The sequence below is a fragment of the Miniopterus natalensis genome, chromosome 14, assembly GCF_054644295.1.
Source record: "Miniopterus natalensis isolate mMinNat1 chromosome 14, mMinNat1.hap1, whole genome shotgun sequence".
NCBI classification, from domain to species: domain Eukaryota; kingdom Metazoa; phylum Chordata; class Mammalia; order Chiroptera; family Miniopteridae; genus Miniopterus; species Miniopterus natalensis.
Genome location: NC_142094.1, coordinates 21377926 through 21403106, shown reverse-complemented (window position 1 = coordinate 21403106; position 25181 = coordinate 21377926). Strand labels below are relative to the sequence as shown.

At 52.9% G+C, this 25181-nt stretch overlaps 1 protein-coding gene and 1 pseudogene across 4 annotated transcripts in view; one reads left to right on the top strand and one right to left on the bottom strand.

Annotated features, from left to right (window-relative positions):
- CDH23 (cadherin related 23) overlaps positions 1-25181 on the top strand; it is a 338466-nt gene that overhangs the window by 111498 nt on the left and 201787 nt on the right. For all 4 annotated transcript variants that reach the window (XM_087824365.1, XM_087824361.1, XM_087824363.1 and 1 more), the window contains exons 6-8: positions 5041-5235; positions 8815-8943; positions 16166-16244. In XM_087824365.1, coding sequence (XP_087680491.1) covers positions 5041-5235; positions 8815-8943; positions 16166-16244 — 403 coding nt within the window. The remainder of the gene's footprint in view (positions 1-5040; positions 5236-8814; positions 8944-16165; positions 16245-25181) is intronic.
- On the bottom strand, positions 2987-3166 carry LOC148091514 (U2 spliceosomal RNA; annotated as a pseudogene).

Here is a 25181-nt window from a genome sequence, read left to right as displayed (position 1 = left end):
ATGCCTGAACACACTCCCTGGCTCCCAAGAGGCATGAGTGGTGCATTTTGGGAAATTTCCATTGAAGTGGCCCAGAAGCCATGAGGGACTGGGCAGGGAGTGCCATGGGAAGGAGCACAGGAAGCAGAGCTGGGGCAGAGCAGTGGGCCAAGGGGCCTGCCTCAGAAGCAGGAGTAATCATGCCCCATGGGGTCTTTTCTCCAAAGACCAGCTGTTCCTTTCCAACAAGCAGGTGGATCGAGAGCCAGTTTCCACAATGACTATGTAAAGAGAAGTGCCCCAGCTCAAATGTGCCTTTGACCCCACTTCTTTGGCCCAAGCCCACCCTGGCAATGGTTGTATAGACCCTGAACCCCAGGCCCAGACACCATAGGGGCCCCTTCTCCCCAGTCTCATTGTCTCCAGGTGGGCAGAGCCTGACTCTGTGGGCACCTCTCCTCCAGGCCTGTGGTGGCTGATTGTGTCAAGCCCATGATCAAACTGCCCCTGCCCACCCCTGCCCACCCCCACGGGTGCATGCTGTCATTGCAGTCACCTGAGTGGATTTAAGAGACAGGAGTCAGCATTCACTCATCCAGGCCGCATTGCTCTTCTCCGCATTATTGTCTCAGATGCCCTCAGTAGTCCATGCTCGGTGGCTTTGCTTTCTGTGGCCCAGCCGTGGGCATGAAAGGGGTGGAATCCCAGTAGGCGAGGATGAGGGAGAGCCTAGGGCAGGCTGCAGGAATGAGGAGGCCTTGCCTGGGGCTGGGTGCATTCTGGGAGCCAGTGTGAGCAAAGGGGGCACCCACACAGGAAGGGACAGCATAGATCAGGTGTCAGTACCACAGGCCGGCACAGGAAAGGAAGCTCAGCAGGGCCTATGAAGACCAGGGCAGGGGCTCCTAGAGCCCCTTGTCCCCGTCTTTCTCCCTCACTATGCTCCATTCTTTCCAAGATGGGTTTCCTCTGCCTGCCCATGGCTTCTCTGCCACCCTGCAACTTGTGGCTTCTGTGTGGCTTCAGCCTGTCATGGTGTCCACACCAGCCCTAACCAGATAGCAAGAATCTTCTTTTCCAGGTCCCCACAGAAAATTGATTTAACTTCCAATGCTTCATCTATTTGGGCTATTAGAATCAGGTGGTCACCCCTGGGCCAATCAGTTGTGGCCTGGGTCTGAAGTCACTTGGTACACACATGACTGCCTAGACCCTTCCCCTTGAGCAGAGAGACCTGTGGGTATAAAGAGCACCTTTACTTGGAAGGAGGGTGAATAGGGAAGCAGTGGCTGGCATCTCTGGGTTGGGTGACAGAAACACTATATGTGAGTCAAAGCACCTGATTTCCAGTCACAGGTCTGCTGTTAACCACTTGTGAGACTTAGAGCAAGGCACATGCCCTCTCTTTTCCCATCAATAAAATGGGGAGGTTGGACTGGATGATCCCAAGGTTCCTTCCAGCTCTCACATTCAAGCCTTCCCTGCGTGGGGCATGGTCAGGCTTGGCCTCTGTGTTCAGGAGCTTCCTTGGCCACCAGGCACCCCTCCCACACCTGCATCAGACCCCCAAATCCACGCTGGAGGATCTGCAGAGGGTCTTCCACAGTAACCCCCTCTGCACAACCATGAACCAATCAACAGAGATGTTCTCTTTCTGAATTTTAAAATGCCCATCTAAGTTCATGATGAAGAGGTTGACTGTTTACACTGTTTCTAACCCTCCCCTTTAAATAGGCTCATTGAGGGCTGCCTGTGATTGTATTTTATTACCATAATAATAATTGCAATGATGCTTTATTGAATATTGCTCAGTATTGCTGTGTGCCTGGCTCAGCAAGCTTTCTTTTTTCACACCTTATCTCATGTCATCTTTCTCACAGCCCTAGGAGGTAGGTGCTGGTATCAGCTCCATTTTTGCATCTTCTTTTACATGAGGAACCTGAGGCCACAAGAGTAACTTTAACAGCATATGTCTGAGGTCTCCAGCCAATAAGTGGAAAGGTTGGGACTCAAATTTGGGTCCACGCTCTGCGCCACCACATTTTATTGCCTGCGGTGTACTTGGAAACCCAGACGCACCTGGCGCCACGGAGGAAATCTGCTTGCGTAGACCTGTGAGCACATCTGCACATTTCCATGGAACAGCAGCCGGGTGCTCGGAGGAGCCCCCAGTGCACCTGCTGATTGATGACTGTCCCCTCACACCTCATTTCCCTAACAGAGCATGGCGCCCGGGACCCGAAATGCAGGAAGTCAGCATTCTCTTCTCTCCAATGGCTTGTCCCTTCTAAGAACATGAATGGCTCTTTGCCAGGCCTATTTCAAACCTTTTCTAAGTTGTGCAGAAATTAAATGGGTTTCCACTGCAGGGCATGAAACATAAAAGCCAAGAAGGTCAGACACAGGACCATCCCTTCTTTTTTTCTTCATTCTCTGTCTTCTTGGATCTGGCTCTTAAATCTTCTGATCAGATGCTCAGAGACCCTTCGCAGAGACCACGCAGCACAGATGAGTGAAATGTCCTGTCCTCCCCGAGGCAGGGGCTGGGAAGCTGACATTCTCCCAGGAGCCGGAGTCGCTCCTCGACTCAGGGCACTGGCCCCGTGTGAGGTGCTGTCTGGCCGCCTCACAGGGGGCTGGCTGCTGTGAAGTCGGAGTGTCCATCCCTCTCGTGGCAGGAACCTCAGGCCCTGATGGCGTGTTTTGTTCTGGAGCGGGGGGCCTACTCTGGCACTCATGTGTCGTGTGTGTTGGATTTGGGGTGGGGGCAGGAAAGAGAGAGAACTGTAGATTAGCTGAGAACATCATAAAGGTCTCCTCAAGACCAGTGCCACCGTTGTGGCATATCAGGGCAGAGGCTGGCTTTACTGCGCCTGGCACCAGGGGAGTTCAGTCACACAGCAAGGCTGGGGCTCCAGCCGAGGTCTGTGATCCCTGAAATCCTAGCACTTGTCTGCCCTGCCTCCTTGCACGCTTGCTTCTCTTTTGGAGGGAAAGAGAGCATCTGTTTTCCAGGCCACAGAGCTGGGGAGGGCAGACCTAGCAAAGGCAAAGCAGGTTCAGACACCCGGGGGTGTGAGGGAGCCTGCTCGGTTTGAGAAGGACAAATAGCTGTACCTGCCAGGAAATATTAAACTGATAAGAACAGGTACTACACATGATCTTAGTGAAAAGGCCAAGAAGCCATACCTGCCAGGAAATAAAGTGTGAAGGAGGAGACAGGGCCAGACCATGAGGGCCTGCATTCTATGCACAGGGCACTGGGGAGTCATGGGTGTTGTGGAGGAGACGGGCCTCCCTGTCTGCCTCCTGTCCTCAGTGCTGGGCGGAGGACAGGTCCTAAGCCTGACCATTGAGAGAATCGGCACACTCAGAAACAGGGGCAATGCCATGGATTTTCCCCTGGGGGCCCTTTCCAGCCTGATTAGGGACCTTATTAAGGACACCCTTGCCTCAAGCATATAGTCCAGAAAGAAGCTGCTCAGGCCAGTGATGCAGGGCCCAGGCCATGGCCCTCAGCGTGGAGAGGAGCAGCAGTGTGGACGCCCTTCTTGAAAAGAGCCCTGCGGGTGTCAGAAGGGGCCGTCATTGTCCCAGTGTAAAATGAGCACAGAGGACCAGAAATATTGTGTCTGCCCTCGGAGCTTACAGGCCAGTCCCACACTCCTGGCTGGAAGGTGCCATCCCTGCTGCCAGGTGATCGTAGTACCATACAGAAGAGTTAGGGAGGAACTGCCATCAGTATTTTAGGGGAGTGTTTCGTATAGGGCTTGAGATCACGGCTAGACCTGAATCCAAGGTCTCCCACTGCCTAGCTCTTGTGATCTGGGCAAGTTACATAACCTCTTGGAACCTCAGCTTTCTTTTCAAAAACAGGATACCAGCTACCCCCTGGAAAGCTACGTGTCACAGAGCTGACAGATGCAGCCCCAAGCACAGGACCTGGCACATAGCAATCAGTCAGTGGGAGCAGAGATTTTTACCTTTCTGTCTCTGTGAAAGGCCTCATTAGATTGCCTGTCCCCGGATGTGTCCAGAGCTCACTAAATTATGAATAAATTAACTCACCCAACAGTTAGCAGGCACGGCTTACCCACCACGCACTGTGGCGGGTACTGCAGTGATGAGTGCTGACTGTTGGGCAGGGGATGCAAACAGACTCAGAATATAAGGCGCTAAGTGCTCTCAGAGAGATTCCTTCATGTCTTCTTAAGGGATGTTTACTGAACATCTGGCACGTGCCCAGCACTGTGCTAGGCCAGGCAGACAGAGCCCCATGGCTTCCGTGTCGCATAGGGGCTGTGAGGGAAAACAGGCACTGACAGTGGAATGACAGAGAATTCCAGGGTGCTGTGGGACCCTGAATATAAACAGGGGCATGGGTCAGGGCCCAGTGGGGGCTGTCCTCCCCTAGGGGTTTAGAAGGACTCCATGAGGAAATGCATTTAACCAGAGACCCCAAGACTGAAAGGGGCAGGTGTCTCTACACACTGTATGACAGAGGGAATCACAGACGCCTCCCAGGATGTGGTGACATTTGAGCAGGCCTTGTGGGCTCCTTTGATTGCAGGCTGCCATATCCCAGGGATGGCGTATGTGTGCCCCACCCCAGGGCAAGCCAGGTAACCTCTGTGGTGCCAGGCAAAGCCCTCAGAGCCTGCCACATGCCCATAGCACACACCTCCCCGCTCTCTGCCCTTGAAACCTCCCCGCATGCAGACTCCGGACCTGAGGCCTGGGCAGCCAGGGTGCACTCAACAGAGGAAGCAAAACTGCCAAGAAACGGGGGTTTGGGGACTGAAAGGCTCTCATCCAGAACTCCAGGATAAGTAGATCATCTTTGGAACTGGTGCTGTTACAGCCACCAGGAGGCCATCAAAAAAAGAAAAAAAAATAGATACTGCATTTTAAATTCCTCTGAACCCTCTTAGAATAAAAATGACAAGGCCAAGGGTCTGGTTGGCTGGAGGGACGTGGTTAATGGGCTTTGGGGGAATAGTCACTGGCGAAGGCAGCTGCTCCAAGCTCTGCTCACCTTTTATGTGCTTTGCTCCACCCCAGGACACACCAGTGGGGACGCCCATCTTCATCGTGAACGCCACAGACCCCGACCTGGGTGCCGGAGGCAGCGTCCTCTACTCCTTCCAGCCCCCCTCCCAGTTCTTCGCCATTGATAGTGCCCGCGGCATTGTCACAGTGATCCAGGAGCTGGACTACGAGACCACGCAGGCCTACCAGCTCACTGTCAACGCCACGGTGAGTGCCACGCCCGGGGCCCCGCAACCAGGTGTGGCCTCCTGCCACCCTGAAGGGAGTGACAGAGCATCCACCTGGAGACCTGCTGCTCAAGGCTCTGTAATAATGATGCTGGCGATAGTGATAATAATAGTGACAGCTGATGTTACTGAGGGTTTGTGCTGTGTCCCTGGTCCTGTGCTGAGCACTCAAACTGGTTGTCTTCATTAAACATCACAAGAGGCCTGTGTCATAAGTGTTATAAAGGTACCTGGTTTACAGATGAGGAAACCGAGGTACAGAAGCCATTCAGTGACTTGTCCACAGTCACCCAGCAGCTGCGCTCCAGTGCCTGCACTGGTAACCCCATAGGTCATTTATGGTGCAAGGTGACCTCTCACTCTCTAGGACACAAGACAGAGGTGTGACCCCAGCTGTGTCCTGACACCACCCAACATTCCAGAGGCAGAGGGGTCCTGGCCACTGCTCTGGAGTGGCGACACTTCCACAATAGGGAGCACTGGTCTGTGCCAAGCACCATGCTGGGCCCTGGATGAGTCCCAGGATGAGCTGGTCAGGAGAAGAAGGCAGGAGAAAAATAATTATCCCATGTTATGGTTCACACTGTTGAGACTCACAGCCCAGGAGTAGTGGGAGCGAAAACCCCAAACCGGGTTGTCTGATACCCAGTCCAGTGCCTAAGACCAAGAGTCTCTGAGTCTCCAGAACATCACAGCCTTTTTCCTTTGTCGCCGGCTGTTTGCCAGGGCCTGGGGGACAGGCAAGCCATACCCCAAATCTGATCCTTCCCCTATACTCCCTTCTCTCCCTCTCCAGCCACTGACTCTGGGCACAGCTGGAGCCTTCACCTGGTAACAAGGAGAGTAGGTTTATTTACAAAGCTCAGGCAAGAGTGAAACAAACTACTGGAGTCCCTCTTGACCCTTCAGGGCCCATCTGCCTGACACACAGCATCTACCCCTGGGATCTATGTCACTGCAGTGGGAGCTGCCGGTAACGCTAGGAGCTTCACTTGGCAGTTCACAGAGCCCAGATCTCTGGGAAAGACACACTGGATGGGCCAAGGGCCTGGTTTTGAAAGATGGGGTTCCCGTATGCTTGGTCAAGATGCAGTAGCCCCTGGAGAGGCCACTGCAGACAACACCCTTGTCCTTTCGTTCTCCCTGGTTAAGTGTTAGTTGTCTGGGAGGAGGTATGTGCTGATATTTGCAAAGCTGACTTCTGGGATCGGGGACACTCACAAAGGCCAGAAGCCGCTTTTGTACCCTTCCTCACTCCCTGTACCCACACATGGGTGGTGCCCTCCTACCACCCTCCATTTGTCCACACCTGGGCCCAGAATACACAGATGCTGGCTCTCTTTCTCTCTATGACCCTATTCTTATGCAGTCATTTCCATCCACCATAAAAATGGCTTTGGGCAGGTGGGGAGGAGACCAGAGCTGGGCACAGGCATGAATCTGGGTGGCGGGCCAGTCAAGAGGCCTGGGCTCAAGCTGGGATGGTGAATACAGTTAAATTGCTGTTAATCTCCCAGCAATCAGGCCTTGAAGTGAGAGAACAGGAGGGGCACAGAACTCCCTTCATATTGATGGCTCCCCCTACCCTACCCCTCCACCCCCTATTCACAAGTCCCTCTCAGGGCTGGTGCTGTGCCCTTGGCTGCTGGGCATTTGCCCCAAGGAGAATCTCCTGTGTGGCATTGCAGGGAGCAGTGTGGGTTCCAGCCACCCCTGGGTGGGTACCAGGGTGGGGAAACATGAGGACTCCCCTGGTAACAGCTGCTGAGAGCCGAAGGCCCCAGAGTGACATCTGGAAGCTAGGAAGGTGCTTGCCCTGCCAGATATGCCCACTGCCATTCCCTTTCTCCAGCCATGGAGTCCAGTGTGGGCTGGACTTGGGCATCTGTAACAGGAGCAGGACTGAAACCACAGGGTGGAATGGGGAGGGCAGGTGCCAGGCTAGAAAAAGGCAGCTACCAACAAAAGCCTGGTAATTGCAAACCAGAGCCCTGGCAGCTCCTGCCCAAGAGGTCAAGGGATTCCCCCTCTGGCCCTTTATGCTAGCCCCTGGCTGAGAGCTCTCATCATAGGCAGTCCCCAAGCCTAGGCTGTGGACACCATGGTCTTGGAGCCTGAGAGGCTGTCTCCTCTGTGGTCCCTCTGCCCAGCTCCTCCTGCCTCCAGATCTCCCCTCCATTGCTGCACCCACACTTAATCCCCAAAATTCCCTCTGCTCTCTCCTTAGCTGCCCCTGAGGACTCTTAAAACAATCAGCCCTTCCTTCTCGAAGGCTCTGCAGTTCTATCAGTGGAGGGCAGGAGCAGGCACTAGGTTTGTAATGTGGGAATGCCTTGCATGTTCAGGTCACCCCAGACAAACCAAGGCAAGTCTAAGCCAAAGACAGTTGCTCCTCAAATCCCAAACCAGAGAATTTATAAGCTCAAGAATCCATAGAAGCCATTTCATTGAGCCCTTTCATCTCACAGAGAAGGAAATTGAGACTCCAAGAGAAAAAAGTACTTATTGAAGGTGACCCAGCAAGTCAGGGATTGATCTTATGTTAGGAGCCCAAATCAAGAGAATTAAGGGCAGATTTTTATGTCAAAAGGACCTGAGTTTGAGTCCTGGCTACACAATTACCAGCTGTGTGACTCTGGACAAGTTCCATAACCTTCCTCAGTCTTTGTAAACTCATCTGACCAATGCACACATATACCTACAAAAGCAAACGAGGTGTCTCACACAGGGCCTGGTATATAGTCTGTATTCATCATGCAGTTGCTATTCTTGTTAACTATTATTGTTCAACAGTAGTGGGTTATTTAAGTGGACTGTGTATTTTAGGGTAATAATATGTGGGTTTCAGGTTTCCTTTCTTGGTGAGCTTTCACAAGACTAAATTTCTAACTAACTAGGAGGGTGTAAACATTGCCTGCCTGGCCACAGGGGGATGGCCTGTGACCTCTCAGGATTCCTTCCTGGAGTCCCCCCAATGTCACAGGCCCTGGAGCTCCCCCTACTGGTTCTGCTGGAAATGTTGCTTGATCAGTAAACCCAGAATGCAGAGCAGGGACGCTGGTCCCAGAGTAGCCCCCTCTGGGGTCCAGGGGCGTGTCTTCTAAGGAACCCCCCATCCTAGTCATTCCCTTGATGCCTGGGGATGAAAGGGGGCAGGAAGTGGGCAGCGGGCCTTTGACTGAACCCAGAGAAAGAACTAAGGACAGCACCATCTTTTCCCAAGCCAGTCACCCCACCCACCAGATATCCAGGGTGGTCAGGCCTAGGCTGGGCTGAGGGCAGGAGACTCAGCCCTGATTGTGACGTTGGATAAACCGCCTTTCACTGGGCCTTGGAGACCCTGTTTGTGTTTTCCTGCACAAGTCAGAGATCACTGTGGGTTTCTGAGTTCTTGAATGTCCACATACTAATGCCCTTCCGTGCAGGAGTGCGGGAGCACGTGTCCATGTGTGCACGTGTTTTAGCACATGAATGTCATGCGTGTGCAGGCATGTGTGTTGTGTCCATGTGTGCGTGTCCACATCACTTAACCTAAGGCTGTGTACTTTTGTCCTCTAAGGATCAAGACAAGACCAGGCCTCTGTCTACCCTGGCCAACTTGGCCATCATCATCACAGATGTCCAGGACATGGACCCCATCTTCATTAACCTGCCCTACAGCACCAACATCTATGAGCACTCTCCTCCGGTAAGACCCCCCTCGGCCCTGTGGGACAGGCCCCGACTTGACATGTCCTGTGCATGACAGCGATGGGTGTCCTGGTACAAGGAAAACCCGACTCCTTTACACAAAACCCCACCTCACTTCATCCCCAGAGGGACCTGAGCGGCAAAAAACAAAGACTTGCTAGGGCAAGTGAAGGGGAGCAATGCAGAAAGGTTTATGTAGGGTGACAGGGCTGGAGAGTAGATCTGGACTCAGCCAGGCTCACCGAAACATCAGTGAGCTCAGCCAATAGGTCAGTCCACTTCTCTTGCCAACCAGCCCTGCAGGAGCGCTCACTGCCCCAGCTGCCCCTCTCAGCTGCTCAGGCTATAGGTTTCTCAAGCCCAGGTTATCAAGAGAGACACCTGATTAGCTGCGCTCATGATTTTGTGTCATCTCACAAGGTCATAGATCACCAGCCAGCCTGTAGATTGGCTGCCCTTGAGCCAAGTGTCCTCCTGTGGTTCAATCAGTTGTGACTGGGTGTCTTCAAGAACAAAACACATGCCTCTGCCCACTCAGCTGTGGGCCAGGCGAGCAATGACAGGCATCTCTTGCCTGGTAGCCATCTGTGCTTTTGTGCAAACTGGGATAAGACACCCGCTCTGGGCTGATAAATTAGAAAAAGGCAGCTTCTCTGGGCAGATGAAACCATGGACATGCAGCTTGGGGAGCAGCTCTTGTGGAAAGAAAAATGTGCCCTTCCTTTTGAGGGGACTCAGTAAGCTTAGAGGAAGGGTATGCGGCTTTGAGAGCAAAGTGGGACAGCCACCTGAATAAGTGTGTTCAGGGGCCCACCTGCACATCTGCACAGACTTGCAGAATTGGGCACAAGCAAGAGATCGGCTTCCCTTGACCAGGCTGCAGACTGTGCCCCTGGGCGACCACAGGCTGGGGAAGCCAGACCTCCAGTTTGGAGACTCGGTCTGTCCTGACTGTCGCACTGTGCTTCAGGCTCCAGGTGTGCAGGGGTAGCCACTTCCTTCTTGGGCCTAATATGGACTGAAGAATCTAACAAGCAAGACACTTTCTGGCCTCCTATGGCAAGTGTCTGAAGCTACTTTAAGGGTAGAGGGGGAATCACAGTGCCTCCTGTCACAGCCTTCTCTTTCTTGGTGGTCCATGGACAGCAGAACTCCAGCTTTTGAGACTGAAGACTGTTTCCTCTAAAACATCCTTGCTAAGCTCATGTCTTCTCAGCCCAGGAAGGCTTTCTCTGGCCTTTCAGGAGGCAAGCCCTCCCATCTGGCATCTGCCCCTGGACAACCCCACCCTAATTCTCAGTCCTCCTAAACAGCCTGCTCAACCTCTGCTTCTCTGATGGACCTAAAGTGAATCTTGGCAAAGTTGGGGTCTGCTGTGGGCATAGCACAACATGGGTGTTCAGAAAGTGTTTATGGAATGAATGAATGAATGAATGAATGAATGAATGAATGAATGCACACTCTGGTCATACCAGCCCTCTCACCCTGGTCATCACACCTCGTGCCTACTCACCAATCCAAAGACCATACATCTGTTGGTTTTCGGCCACCTTTGTCAGAATTATTTTTCCTGGCTTCATCCTCACTGGCCCACAGACATGGGCATCCCTCTCCCCTCATTATGGTAAAATTGACTCCCTGTGCTGCATAATTTACCACTAAATTATAGCCACACCTATTATGTTCACTGATGTGTAAGTGGGTTACATTAGAGCCCCCAGTAATCAAAATGCCTGAGTCTCTGGAGCTTATCACAGGCTTCCTGTGGGTCTCCCAGGACATCATGCCCAGGACCAAATGCAGAGAAGATGGGTAAAGCCAACCTGTTGATTGACGTGAGGATGTGATGGTGGCTCCCTTGGAGAAGGTCCCTGCACAGCCAGGCACTCACCTTGGCCAAATCACCATCTCCAGACTGCTTCCTCATGATGTCTACAGTAGTGCCTCTCTCGCCTGGGGGTACTTAGCACTCTCGAGTAGAGTACCCAGCAATACCGGCATTGCAGGCGTTCAGTCCAGGTGGCTATGCCCTGGGGGTTCCCATCTTCAGCTTCATCGCAGAGTCCCAGTAGTCAGCAAGAGGGGTGCTGACAATGTGAGTGACCTCTGAGACCCTTCATTTATTTTTCTCTGTCGTGCCTGTATCGTAGCAGAGTAATATTAATTGTTTCAGATCTGCAGATTTGCAAGTTTATCCATTCATTCAGTGTTCCATTCTTTTATTAAAAAACTAGATGTTTATTAAGCCCTTCCTGTGTACAGGGCCCTGTGCTAGGCCATCCCCTCTCCTCTCCAGGTAATTGCCCAGGCTCCTGCTAGGGCGGCCCCTCAGGCCAGGCAAACAGGGACGTTTGCTCCCCTCGGCTCCTGCTCTCCTGATGCTCAGTTTCGTCACATCTGATATGTTCTCTCTCAGGCTCAGGGATCTTGATATCTCTCTGCCTTGGCAGGGGGTTGTCTCTTTGGCCCCATGAGGACACTGAAGCCTTCCTTCCTTACTAAGGTGGGGGCTGGGGGCTCTCCCGGGCACTGCCTGGCTCCCCGAATGCCACAGAATCATCTCTGTGTCCACATACCTCTGCCTGTCCCCCTGTCCTCATGCCTGGAAGGAGCTTGCTCTCCAGTGTCCATCCCTCCTGCACAGCCGTTCTCCTCAGGCCAATTCCTGAGCACCCTATGCCTGATCTTTCCAGGCTTCTGGTTTCTGTGCCTTGATCCAGGCACTTTGTGTCCCTTTACAGTGTGGAATGTGGATTGAACGCAGTACTCCCCAGGCTGCGCCCGGGCTGAGGAACACCACAGGCTGCTCAGCCTCCCGGGCCGGAGGACCTGGGTCCCCATTCCCAGTCTCCCCTCTGCTGGCCCAGGGCCTCCATTCGGACCCTTGCCCACTCTCCCTCGCTCCCTTCTTTATCTGCAGCTCCCAGCATGTATGCCTCTCTGTATCAGAGCATCAGGCCAGCGTGCCTCATCTAAAGTGTATATATTACCTAATAAAATCCTTCTTATTTGGGATTATTGCATCAAATTTTAATTTCCTCACTCGAGCAGCAGCATGTCATCCTGCCCGTCAGTGAAGGGCCGATAGAAGGTGAAAAGAGCGGATAAACTGCACAAATTACTGCCAGCCGATGCCTATCAGCCCTTTGACTGGAATTGACTGGAATTAAGAACTGAGAAATAGGATTTTCTGCCTCGGAATCTGCTGTGGCAGCTCCTGTCGGAAGTCCCCTCAGCCCCCTCAGGCCTCCCCCCAAAGACACCTCCCCCTCCTGACACAGACTGCACGTCCACCTTGCAGGTCCTTAATCCTGTCATGGAAATAGGGGCGGAGTGGCCCCAGCCGAGCGGGGAGGGCAGGAGGTGGGCCTGGACGCCGAGGCAGGCAGAGCCCATCGGTTCCGGCTTCAGCTGCTCTTCTGGTCAGTGCCTTTGGACAGAGGCAGGCCTCAGAAAGCAGGAGAGATGCACATTCCTTCTAGAGAAGTCCCAGCTCCTCTGGACTTTGCCCCAATGTCCCACTGGTAGTAAGCCTCATAGGTGAGGCTGCCTCTCACACCTCACCCACCCCTCGCCCACCCCTGGCACACCCACCTGGGCCTACCCCAACATTGCCCTCCATGCCCCAGGCACCTCAGCTTCTGTCAGATGCTCACTGCAATTCCAGGCCCCGGTGAATAGCAGCAGGCACCTGTATAGCATTTGCTGGGTACAAGGTGCTCTTCCAAGTGCTTTATGTGTGTCAGTTGCTGAGGGGTGGGAACTGTTATTATACCCATTTTACAGATAAGGAGAACAAGGCAGGCAGAAGTTAAGTAACTCAAAGGATTCAAACGCAGGCAGTCTGGCAATAGAGTCAAAACCCTAACCCTCTTGCTGTATTGCTCTTCCCACCGCAAGGAGCCGGGACCCCCCAGACCCAGTACCTTTAGCCTTTCTGGGGGTAGCCTATTTCCCACCGGGACTCCTTGCAATGTGAGTTCCTGTGAAGGGAAGAAGCCCATGTCAGGGTGAGCCCTGTCTCTAGCACTCCTGAGCCTGCCCACCTGCTCTCTCTGCCATGCCCTGGTACACCCCCAGCTGGGGTCCCTCTCTGGAGAGGCAGAGCCCCAGTGAGGAGCCCAGCTCCAGGACAGGCAGAGGCCTCACTTCCCATCTCCTCGTCTTTGGAAATAAGTTTCAGTATATTGAAAATATAATCTGAAACAAGATCCGTGGGTTCCCAAGAGTCCCCATTCCTCCCTGTTAATTCCTTCTCATAACATTGTCAGTCTTCATGGCTGCACCTGTATTAAAAGCTCAGAGTTTTATTAAAAATGGATTTATTTACCCAAAGAGAGATGAAATCGCAAACTTTGTCAGGGACCTTTTAGATCTGACTTTGTGGAAGCTCAGGTGTGGCTTTTCCTGTGGAGAACCAGCCTCCTTGTTGCCTGGTCCTGGATTGCCTGCTAGACCCCTCCGAGCTCTGCTCATCCAGGACTCCAGGCAGCCAGGGCAGGAGTGCCCACAGGAAAGGTACACAAAGGGCTATGAGGACTGAGGGTTCTTTGGCTACCAAGTCCCCTCTTTGCACAGGCCAGCAATGCCCATTTCCCCCAACCCCACAATCCCTCAGCAGACCAGGGCCTTCCTAGGGACCCTCATGCCAGAACATGTGTGGGTCCCAGGACAGATGGGTCTGGAAAAAGGGAGTTGTCCCCAAGTCCAGAAAGCCTGTCCTGGCAGCTGGAGCTACTGGCTAGAGTCCTACACCCTCAGGACCTCCTCCTGGGGACAAATCCAGGCCTCTCCTAAGTGAGGAGGGATCCCAGGAAGAGCTCTCTGTAGGGTGATGTTGGGAAGCTATTAGTGTATACCCTTCAGGTCTAACTCAGTGCTTCCCAAATGACCTCCCACTGCTCCCTTGGTCTGGGCTGTTGACAAACATTACTTGAAAGAGCCTGTCTTCAGATTAGCAAGTCTGGGGACAAAGGTTAGCAGGTTTCTTCACCACTTTACTACTTCCTGGAGCCTTACCCACAATAATGCCCGTTGCGCATCTCCAAGGGAGGTGTGGGATACCGACGCTTTCCCAAATTTGACATGAGTTCGTGCTTGTAAAGTGCTTAAGCTGTAAGCACTGCAGCAACACTTTCACAAGTAGCCGTTACCATTCCTGAAACAGACCTGCGGCAGAGGCCTGCAGCATGGCCTGGCAGGCAAGAGCCTTTGGGAACCGAAGTACTTGAATTTGAATCCTGGCTCCATCACTCACTTGGAAAGGCTACTTAACTCGTTCCTCAGTGTCCGCTTCTGTAAAATGGGGCTGTCTGGTAGCTGTGATGGGGAAATGAGCCAGTACATAGAAAGCATTTGCAGCAGTGACAGGCACAGTGTGGGTGCTCCATACAGGACAGCTCCTGCTGCAGCTGGTACTTCACAGGCTCAGGCACAACTCAGGTCCTCAGCACCCACTTCGTGAGATGCTCATCTAACGGCGCCTTTCTCTGGCTTCTTCAGAACAGTCTCTTTCTCCCAGGGGATCTGACCAGAGCTGCTCTCCCTGCAGATAGAAGGGGGCCTGACCTGTTTTCTGCGCAGCCTTGGCCTTTGGACTGTGTCCCTCTCTCTGTGCACGTCATTTCTCCTGGAACATCCTCACCTCTCAGCCGAACCTAGAGGTGTTCTGGATTGCTGCACCCCTGCGCTCCAGGAGAGGGTGGAGAGACAGCCGTGCAGGGCTGCATTGGCTGGGGAGGAGGAGGGGGTGGACCAGCAGGAGTTGGAGGGGAGGCATCTTGCACCCCAGGGCCCCACCCTCCAGATCAGAGGGCTCGTATCTGGGAACAAGCCTCTCGCCACAGGAAAAGGTGCTCAGATGGGGATGCTGGGTGCAGCGTGCAGGATTGATGAATGGGTGAAAGGCACCAAGGCCAGGAGGCCCTTCATTATGCAAGCAGATGTCAGGGTTGATATTTCTCTAGGGGACAGGGACAGGGCTATCCTGCTCTCCACCATGCAGGGAAAACTGCAGCCTGGGTCGGGCCTGAGGCAGGTATGGTGGGCAGGCATGACCGGCTGGACAGTGATGTGATAGGGCCTGAAGAGCAAAGTGAAGGCTGCTCTGAGCAAGGGGCAACTCAGCAAGTGGTGGTGATATTAGGATCCTCTCATTCATTCATTCATTCATTCATTCACTTATTTAACCAATCAACTGATACTTGAATGTGCCCATTCAGATGGATTTCTTCTTAGAGAGTTCAGTGTTTCCACACCCCTGCCTGTGCTGTCTTTTACCTGGAGCACCTTCCTCTTTGTTTTCTCTCTCTGGCAAGCTCCTACTCATCCTCTGTGACCTCACTCTCAATGTCACCACACGTACAATCTTTTGCCAGCTCCTCCAAGTGGACTTCTGCACTTTGGGATTCAATTCTATATCTAAGCACCCCATATGTGTGCAGCATGTCTATGCATGTGTCCTTGACCCTTTGCCACAGACTCTGTGCTCCCAAGAGTAGGGACCCCTGAATCCCCATCGTGGTAGTTGTAGCTCCTGACCCCGGCTCCTCCAGTGCTGCAAGGAGAATAAATGGGGTGGGGGACAGAGCCATCTGAGGTAGGAACTACTGGTTGCAGTGCTGGATGGGGCCTGGTTCATAGGGCCCTGGTGGCCTCCAAGGTTGCCACAGTCATCCCTGCAGATACTCACCTTCTGGATTTATGTTGCTTTCATTCACAGAGTAATTGGTCAGTGACATTCTCCTTTACTTAGGTTCTAGTGAAAACAAGGCCCAAGAGGTTTTGCTGTTACTCATATTAAGGTGGGGCAAACTGAGACCAGAGAGGTTCAGCAACCTTTCCAAGGTCACACAGCAATTTGATGGGTGATTGAGATAGGAACTAGATCTCTTGTACCCTGACTGGCTGCCCCTCCATCAGCTCTCCTTTCCTGGGTGGTCCAACCAAATGATGGGAGATGGGAAGGTGAAGGGGGAATGAGAGTATCAGCAAGATTTTGCCTTTCCAAAGGACACAGGTGTTTGCCTGGGGGCCTCATTGTATGTCCCAGGGACAATGGGGGCAGCTGAGGCCTGAACACAGCACCCACTTCCTTGACTGGCCTTGCCTCAGGGCATGCAGCTGGGAGAGAAGCTGTGGGTGTAGAGAGCTAAAAAGGCAGAGGGCAGCAGCCTGGGGGCTGTGCAACCAAACTCAAGTCTCTCCTCTCTCCCTCCCAGGGCACGACTGTGCGAGTTATCACAGCCATTGACCAGGATAAAGGACGTCCCAGGGGGATTGGCTACACCATCGTCTCAGGTAAGGCCTAGGCTTTCCCTGGTCCCTCACCGCCATCCAGGAAGAGCCACTGCAGGAGTGTCAGGCTCGGGGGGTGCTGAGGAGAGGTCCATGGGTGTGTGGGACAGTGATATGGGGGGACCTGCCCCCAGGGACAACTCTGGCCAAAGGACCTGGCAAGGGGACTGACTGCATTAAGGAGGAAGGAGCAGGGGAAAAGGAGAGGAGCATGGGATGAGGCTAAGGTGTCTGGGGCTGCTTGGGTGATGCTGGGGGGCAGGAGCGTGTGCCAGTGTCCAAGGTCTGAGGCATCTGGGCACCGAGGGTTCCTGAACCTAGATCATTGGTGACTCCCATCCAAACTCCTGTAGCCCTCTGGGTTTTCTTCGTTTTCCTTTTCTTACTTGATGAAAATGTAGCAGTTTTGACATTATTTTAGAACAAATACAACTGCAGCTTTGGCTGGCTTCATGTTGCTTTCACATTTCTGACCACTAGCAATTTATGTGTCGTCTGGACAATAGCGGGACAGGCCCATAAGCCCTCCTCTCCCACCCTGATTTCTGGTTGAGCAGAGTAATGACCAACTACAGAGAAGGTTCTGGGTGATGGATTCCCTCACCCATGTTTCCACCCAAAGACTGACTGAAGTAGCAGCTCCGCTTGACTGTCCCAGCGCTAGGTGGCTTTGTAGTACAGAGCTTGTGAGACCTCCATGAGAAGCTGCTCACTCACTCACAGATGCTGGTTCTGTTCCTATCCTCCTGTCCCTGTCCACACATGGCTTTCCTGCTCTACCCATGAGGCAGTGAAGGGTCAGCTTGGCACACGTGGGAATGCCAGACCGATAGCCAAGAAGATGGCAGGCCACCAGACCAGTGGCCACCGCATCCCCCCTCTCTACCATACCCCCAAGGATAGGGAATGGCATTTGGGGGACATTTTCTTCCTTAAGTTCAAAGACACCAAGGTGTAGTGATCAAGAACATAGAGGACGGATTCTTGAGCATATTGTCTTGGGTGTGTCTCTATATCTCAGTTTCTCATCCATAAAATGGAAGCAATAAGAGTACCTACCTCGGTGGTTCAAAGGTCAGAAGACAGTATATGTAAAGAGCTTAATTAACATATGTGTGGTATTTTGTGTTAGCTGTTATTATTACTGCTTGCAGCTAATAATACCCTTGGGAAGCTGGGGGTTTGCTGGTGGGAAGGAGACCCCTCACATCTTTGTAAATGCAGGAAATCAGGGGTATTATGGGCTCCCTGTGACCTGTAGCTGCCAGCATGACTACTATTGTGCCTCTAAGCCCAGGGGACCCAGGACCCAGAGCAAATGCCAGACCAGCTCATGTGCAGAGCAGCAGCAGCGTGGGTTTGGGCTGCTGCTCCCTCCACCCTGCTTCCCCATTCTGATACCAGCAGAGAGTAAACCCCAACATGTACTTGTAGAATGAATGAATGTTACTCTAGGACAGTGGGTTTTCAAAGACTAGTGAGAATTGTCAGGGGCTCCTACCAAAAATGCAGAGTCCTTGGCACTGACAGAGACTCTCGTTCTGTAGGACGGGTGGTGATCAGGCATGGTCCTTATTCGCAGTGCCCCAGGTGGTTCAGATGCAGGTGTTCCTTAGGCCAGGATGTAGGCATGTTGGTCCTAGGAAGGAAGCAGCTCGACAGGAGGCAGAGTCCCCTGGGAACTGGGGTCCTCTTCTGGTGGGCAGAGGAGGAGGGTGGCCCTGGGTGCTGCTGGCCTCCATGAATTTTTCAAACTGGAAAGTAAAGCAAGTGCCTCCTGGTGACAAGGAACTTGCTCTGGAGATCAGAGAGAACACCCTTGAGCCCCAGGTTGATGGAGTCAGGGGGCCAGAATAAGGTAGCAGCGGTGACAGGGACACCTGGCTGAGTGAGGTATTTATTGTCCCCTCATCTCATTGCCTCTGGGCTGAGGAGCAGGGAACCAGACCTGCAGTGACTCTGGGAGGCCATTCTGCAGGGAATTGGTCCATTCCAGGTCAATGCTGGGTGCCAGGCTGACTGTCCCTGACCCCAGGTCTTCTCCAACTTTTAAAGATGGCCCCAGCCATCTCTACCTCCTGCCCCTTCCCTTGGAGCAGGAGGCTAGAGGGTGGAGCTGCTGAGCCTCTGGTGTCTGAGCTGGGCTTGGAGCTTAGGATCTGGGGACAGCTGCCTGGGGCAGCATCCTATGAGTGTCCAGCAACATACTCTCCTGGGCGAAGTCCAAAGTGCAAACAACAGAATGAGAAGGGAGACTCAGGATGTGAAACTGCAGGTAGGGGATGTGTCCAGGGGTGGGGTAGGGGGTGCAAGAGGTAGAAACTTCTAGAAGTCCTGGAGCACTTAGCATTGCTTTATAGGATTCCCACTGCCAGCACAGATGTCCCTTGGGGGCTTTTAGAAAGGATGACAAATGGGCTTCCTCTCACATGCCAGCTTTGATTGATTGGTAGTGGCTGCCTGAAGAGGACCATGAAGCCAAACAGGCTGAGTGCTGTGTTCAGTTGGTAGAACCCGCTGTGGGTGTGGAAAGAAAAAGAACCATACTGACACATGTTTGCCATCCTTGGTAAGACGGCACTTGGACAACAATCACAGGGTAGCCTCTGTGGTCCTGTGTTTGTCACTGCTCGATCCCACCCAAATCCTTTCTGACAGCTTCGGGAAAGGGCAGGCAGCCCTTCTCTTTTCTTCCCTCCCCACCCTTAGCGCCTGGTTCACCTGCTTGCCACCCACCTGTGCCTGCCCGCCCTTCTCCTCTGGCCCTGGACTGGCATAATCTCCCTGCAAGCCAGCCTCAGTATGAGCCTATAGCAGGCAGATGGGCAGGAGGGCAGAGTCCCCAGGGGAGCAGGTGACAGAAGGCTAGGACTTGGCCTTGTCTCTATTTCCCTTGGCCAGTGTAGACACTGCTGCAAAGAATACTGTCTGCCAAGGATCTGGCCTCACACACCTGCTTCTCTTGGGAGACGCAGCCCTTTCCTGAGAGGCTTGGCCAGTTCCCGTTTGGCATGAAGCAGGAGGAAGGGATGCCCACAGGGGTACCTTCATGCTGACTGTCCCAAACTGGGCCTGAGTGCCTGGCAGGGCCTGCTCCAGCCCTAGGTGCTCTGGAACCATTTTCATTTGAAAGAGAGAACAAAGAGCCTCTGGGGCTCTCAGAACCAGGTGGGAGTCCTTAGGGCCAATGTGGGTGCCCAGGTCTCCAGCTGCCTCCAGAGCCTGGGCAGGGGGTGGCTCAGTCTGCACATGGATGAACACGGGCCTGAGCCCATAGTGACCCAGGGCACGTGGTTAACCTGCCTGGCTCCCCTGGGCCTCGTCCCCTCCACGCTGTTTATCAGCCCTGCAGCTGGGGGATTTATGTCTGCACACCCATGCTTTCCCCATTACTAATGACCCCTCTGTTTTGCCAAGAACAAAGAGGCCTTCAGAGGTAAGTTATGGCTTTATTGCCATCAATTTGTTCTCAGCCTCTCGTGGCCAAACTGAGGCTGAAGAATGACAGAGTTCTTTCCCATAGAGAACCTGGCATGGGCCCCATCATCTCCCTGGGCCTGTGCCTGTCCTGCCACTCTCCAAGGGCACCACTTCCTCTGGGGCCCAGCCAAAATAGGTCTCTGCAGCCTCCATCCCCAACAGCCAGCCCAGCCTGTGGTCTGAACAGACATCTCCTCTGCCACACAGTGACAGTCCTGCTTTGAGGGACAACCATGTCCCACTTCCCTGCAGAGCACTGGACTTGGAGTCCAGAGTTGTGGGTTTGACGCCCAGCTCTGCTGCCTGCAGCAGTGTGTACAAGCAAGATGCTTTGCCCCTCTTAACACCATAATTCTCATCCAGCGAACAGGGTTAATAATCTCCATGGTAGATAAGATGGTGCCAGAGAGACTCTAAAGGGCCATAAAATATTAAGTATTATTAATTATCAAGGAAATATCAAGGCCAGGGGTCCCTGGGAGTCCTATTCACTCATTTTCTCCTTCACTCATTTAAAGAGAAATGATTGAAAGTGCAGGCTTTAAGGCCACTGTCCAGGGAGGTGGCCATAGCTGTGCTGGCCAGTACAGTTGCTATTGATTATTGAGTACTTGACACGTGGCTGGTTGGAATTAAGGCGTGCTGCAAATATAACCCACAGCAGTATGCAAAGACTTAGTATGCAAAACAGATTGTAAAATATCTCAGTAATAATGTCTTATATTCATGACATGTTGAAATGATATTTTAGATACACTGGGCTAAATACAACATATTAAAATTAATTCACCTTTATAGTGGCTAAAAGAGAATTTAAAATTACACCTGTGGCTCACACTCTATTTCTATGGGTAGCTCCATCCCTGAATTAGACCGTCTTGCTTGCCTTCCACCACTGACCGGCTGTGTAACCTGAGCATCAGTTTCCCAGTCTATAAATGGAGGTAATAGTAGCCTGGGCCTCACAGGGATGCTATCAGGACTCAGTAAACTGGGACATGTTAGTGCTCAGGAGAATGCCTGAACATAAAGTAAATGCTCAACAAACGGGGATCTTGATATCTACTCACAGTGGTTTGAAGGTCTTCTAACCTCATGCTAATGAGGGCTGAGACCTATGCTAATGTCCTGAGGGCTGGGGCAGGGGGAGAGGGGAGGTGGGAGAACTGTATTGGCCTCAGGAACTTGCAGTGTGGCAGGGAGACAGACTGTGATGCCCTGGTGGGTGGGACACTGTGAAGAGAAGCCTGGACTGTGTTGGTAATTGTTGACATGGAGTGATGGCTCTCAGGGGGATCCATTAGACTATTTTCTCTACTTTTGTGTGTGTTTGAAAATATCCATAATTAGAAGTGAGAAAGAATTTATGGGAGGGGGTGCCTCCCCCAGCCATCACTGGGGTGAGTAGACTCACAGAGTATCTGAGCCACCCACTGACTGGTGAGCTGGAGTTAGCCGGGAATGGTAGAGGGAGGGTTGTTGCAGGCAGAAGGAGCAGATCCAAGAGTAGGAGAGAGCGTGGCATGTTCATGGAACTGCAGTAATTCAGCGTGGCTGAGCGCAGCACACAGGGGAGGCCACAAAGAGAGGGCGGCCCCAGCCATGCAGGGTGCGGAATGCCCGGCTCAGAACAATGCCCGACCTTGGCCCCGAGGACAGCAGGGAGCCAGTTCAGCAGGAAAGGGATGTGTTCAGAGGAGTGTTGGAGGAGGGCAGGAGGGAGCAAGCAGACCATCAGGGAGGTTGCCCTTAGTGTCCCGTCCCCAGCTAGCATCACAGTGAGGGACCCGAGACAGAGCCTACGGAGGCCATGCTGACAGGACGTTGCTGGTGGGACAGGAGATGTAGGTGCAGCAGGAGTCCAGAACAGGCCCTTGGCCTGAGGTGCCTTTAAAGCCCCCTTGGTCAGGGAAGTTGCTTAATTTAACTCCCAACTACGGTTTGTTTCAGAGAGGCGTCCTGTCTTCTCAGCATAGTGACCTCAAGTGAGTGATTGAAACTCTTGAAGCATCAGTTTCTCTATCTCTTAACTGGGGCCGAAGGTATCTTTCTCACAGAGCTGTGAAAATAAAAGTAATTGAAACCATTATATAAAGTGAGTGGCGTTGGGTGAATGGGTACCACAGGCCAGCGCATAGTAAGCCCTCGACAGATGTCAGCCTTTTCCCTCCTGCCTACCACCCATCAGGTATGGGGAAAACTAGCATATGTCATGCCATCAGAAATCCGAATTGCTTGCTGTGGCCACTCTTACCTGTCGCCAAGCCAGGCTCACCCAGGTGGCCAGGAGCCCTGGTTGCAGGCTCTCTCAGTCACCGCAGAAGCCCCACAGCCCAGGATTCGGTCCTGCCATCATCTTCCCATAAGCACTGGATTTTTCGTCTTTCCTCAGTCACCTGGCATAGGGAACCTTCTACCAGAGGCTGTGGAGCAGTGGTTCTCAAAGTGGGGGCCACGGACCACCAGCAGCAACACCTGGGCACCTATTAGACATGCCAATCCTCAGGCCCCACCCCAAACTACCGAGTCAGGGAGCAGGACCTAGGGACTCATTTGAACGAGCCCTCTGGGGGTTCTGACTCTGAGTCCTTTGTCCTGGGCTGGAAGCGCTTTCATTTTCCACAAATACGAGACAGATGAGTTCTGTCGCTTGCTTCTCTCCTTCTCTTAATTGATGCCACGGACTTCTGTCTGGTGCCAGGAGAGCCCTTGCCACCTGGGGTAGGAGGATTTGGTGAGAGAGCCCAGGCAGCACTTTCCACTTTGTCTGGTGTGACACCCCCCTCAGCCCTGCCACCACTCCACTGTCCTCTCTGCAGGCTGAAGAGGCCTAACCTGTCCCGTCATCCAGGCCTTGCAGCCCACATCCCTTTCCCCATCTGACCCCGCTTCCTTGGCCCTCTGCAGCTCTGCAGCATCCCCCAGGGTGAGTGGGGGAACCCCATTTATTGGGTGCCCACCATGTGCCAGGCACTGGCTGAACATGTTTGTTCCCACAATAGTGCATGAGGGAGACAATTACTCCACTTGGAGGCAAGGATACAAGGCTCAGAGGGTCTACAGAGATTGGCCAAGAGTCCCAGCTACTAAGCAGAAGAGCAGGGACTTGAACCCAAGTCTCTTCAGCTCCAAAATATACCAATTTCCTTGACAACAGTGGTACAAAGTATGGTCCCTGGACCAGCAGCAGCAGTGTCACCTGGGAATTATCAGAAATGCAAAATTTTGCACCCTACCCTAAACCTACTGTGGGGTCCAGGCGATGCTGACACTGCTGGTCTGGGGACCACACTCTGAGAAGCGCTGATCTAGAACACTATGTGTTGTCAGTAGGGGAGATACTTCCCCCGAGGGGGTGGCCATTTGTCCTGAGGGGTGAAAGATACCTATCTTACTCTTTTTATGTATAAAGCATAGATATATGTTGTATCCGTGGTTTTGAAATGTCAGGCGGGTGGTGGGGAAGTGCTTAGGAAGTGTCTCAAATGGGGGGGGGGGGCATAATGAAAACCGGGTTGAGAAACACTGGCCTAGAATAAAGAACCTGTGACAGGATCAGCCGAAACCCCCGACTCCCCCTTGAAAGGCAGAGGTTTCGCCACCTGTCTCATGAGGACCTGCCCAGGTACATTGGTGAAGGACAGAGCCCTCACTCCACTCTCCAGATTTTACTTTTAATGCTGCCGAGTGAGGCAGTTCCTTGAAAATACTCTGAGTGCTTTGAAGTGAAGGCTGCATTTGTGTGTGTGTGTGTGTGTGTGTGTGTGTGTGTGTGTGTGTGTGTGTGTGTGTGTGAAGAGAGGGCGAATAATCAGATACAGTCAGATTTGCACAAACCCACACCCCCCACATAAGCCAGTAACTGAACCGGGCCCTCAGCCACGGCCTGGTGGGGGGCAGCTATCACCGGAGACCATCATCTGAAGCACATCAAAGCCCTCGTGATTAAGCTGCGTGGCATTTTCCTCCCCCCAGAGAAGTGAAAACTCAGGAAAAAGCAGATATGCTTTGGATATCTGAGTTGCATGCCAGAGCTCCTGTGGGGTAGCACAGTGGGTGCCTGGAAGCCCCAGAAGCTTCAGGACATCTGGCCGGGCACAGGGGAAACGGCCCACCTGGCTGAAGCCCAGAGGGGGCCTAGGAGAGGTGAAGGGCGCATCAGTCAGGTGGAGGGGCCAGTTGGTGGAAGGCAAGAGAAGTGGGTTCCCGAGCGGAGCTGGGGGGGGTGAGCACGGGGTCATCAGAAGAGTCATCCCCGGGAGTTCTGCGTGATGGGAACAGGAAGCACTGGCACGAGGGCAGTCAGCTTACGGGCTGCTGCACAGTCTAGGGGAGGAGCAGTGCGGTTGATGTGGAAACGTACAGGACGAGTCAGCAGGCTCTGCTGACACACTGAAAATAGATGGTGCAAGAAAAGGAGGAGACAAAGAAGCTTCTAACGTCTGAGTCTAGGTTTCTGGGGTCCTGGTGGTGGCCTAGGCAGAAAGGGACATATTCATAAAGAAAGCTGATCTATTGGACCCATGTCTGCACATGTGCCAGAACCCCCCAAGCCCACACCAATTCAGACATCACTAACTGATCCCCGCACACTTTCCCACTGAGCCTGGATGGGCCACCAAGCCTTTTGTACCCAGTCCCCTGCTGCCACTAGCAGTTGCTAGGCTTTCTCTTTAGAGCTGGAATGAAGTACCCAAGGTTTATCCCTTTGTACCTCCAGGCTTTCTTCTTTCCAAAATATCAAGGGACAGTGCTTCTGGAGAGTTTTTTATATTTAATTATATGAATACACTGGCATATTATCTAGAGTTGTCTCCCACCCCCATACCTAAACAACAATGAAATAAACCACCAACACTACAGTCCTCCTGATGAAGCACAGGAGAGCCTGCCCTTCTTTCTCCCTGATATCTCTGCCTCTGCTCAGCTTCTCTCCAGCTCCAGCACTCGTCTGTGCACACCTTGTGATGAGCCAGAGAGTCCTGCTCTGTGTTCTTCCTCCCTCCTTTAATGACGCCCTGTCTGCTCTTTGTTGGTGGCTTCCTTTTTCTTTCCCATGAATAACAGTGGTCGGTGGACTTTTAAAAGGTTTCACTGCCACAGAGTCTGAGGCCCTCCGTTTCTGCATCTCCTCTGTCCCACACGGGCAGGAGTCTCTGTCCCTTGCTTGTGACACTATATAGCTTCCTGGGTACCCCATGTACCCCAAGACCTCCCCCTTAGGCCCAACCAGAACCTCTTCTGCTGTACCTTTCATCCACATGCCCAGGTGGGCAGGGAATGGACCTCAGCTCCACTCAGGGAACCAGTCCTCTTCAGGTGTGCCTGGGGGCCCCTAGACAGTCATGGCTGGGGGTGATTCTAGTTCATGGTCAGAAGTTACTTGGGGGGACCTTCTAGGCTGGTTTCTCTATGTCAGCGTGTATTTGTCTTATTTTAAAAGTTGGCTTTTTTCTTTTC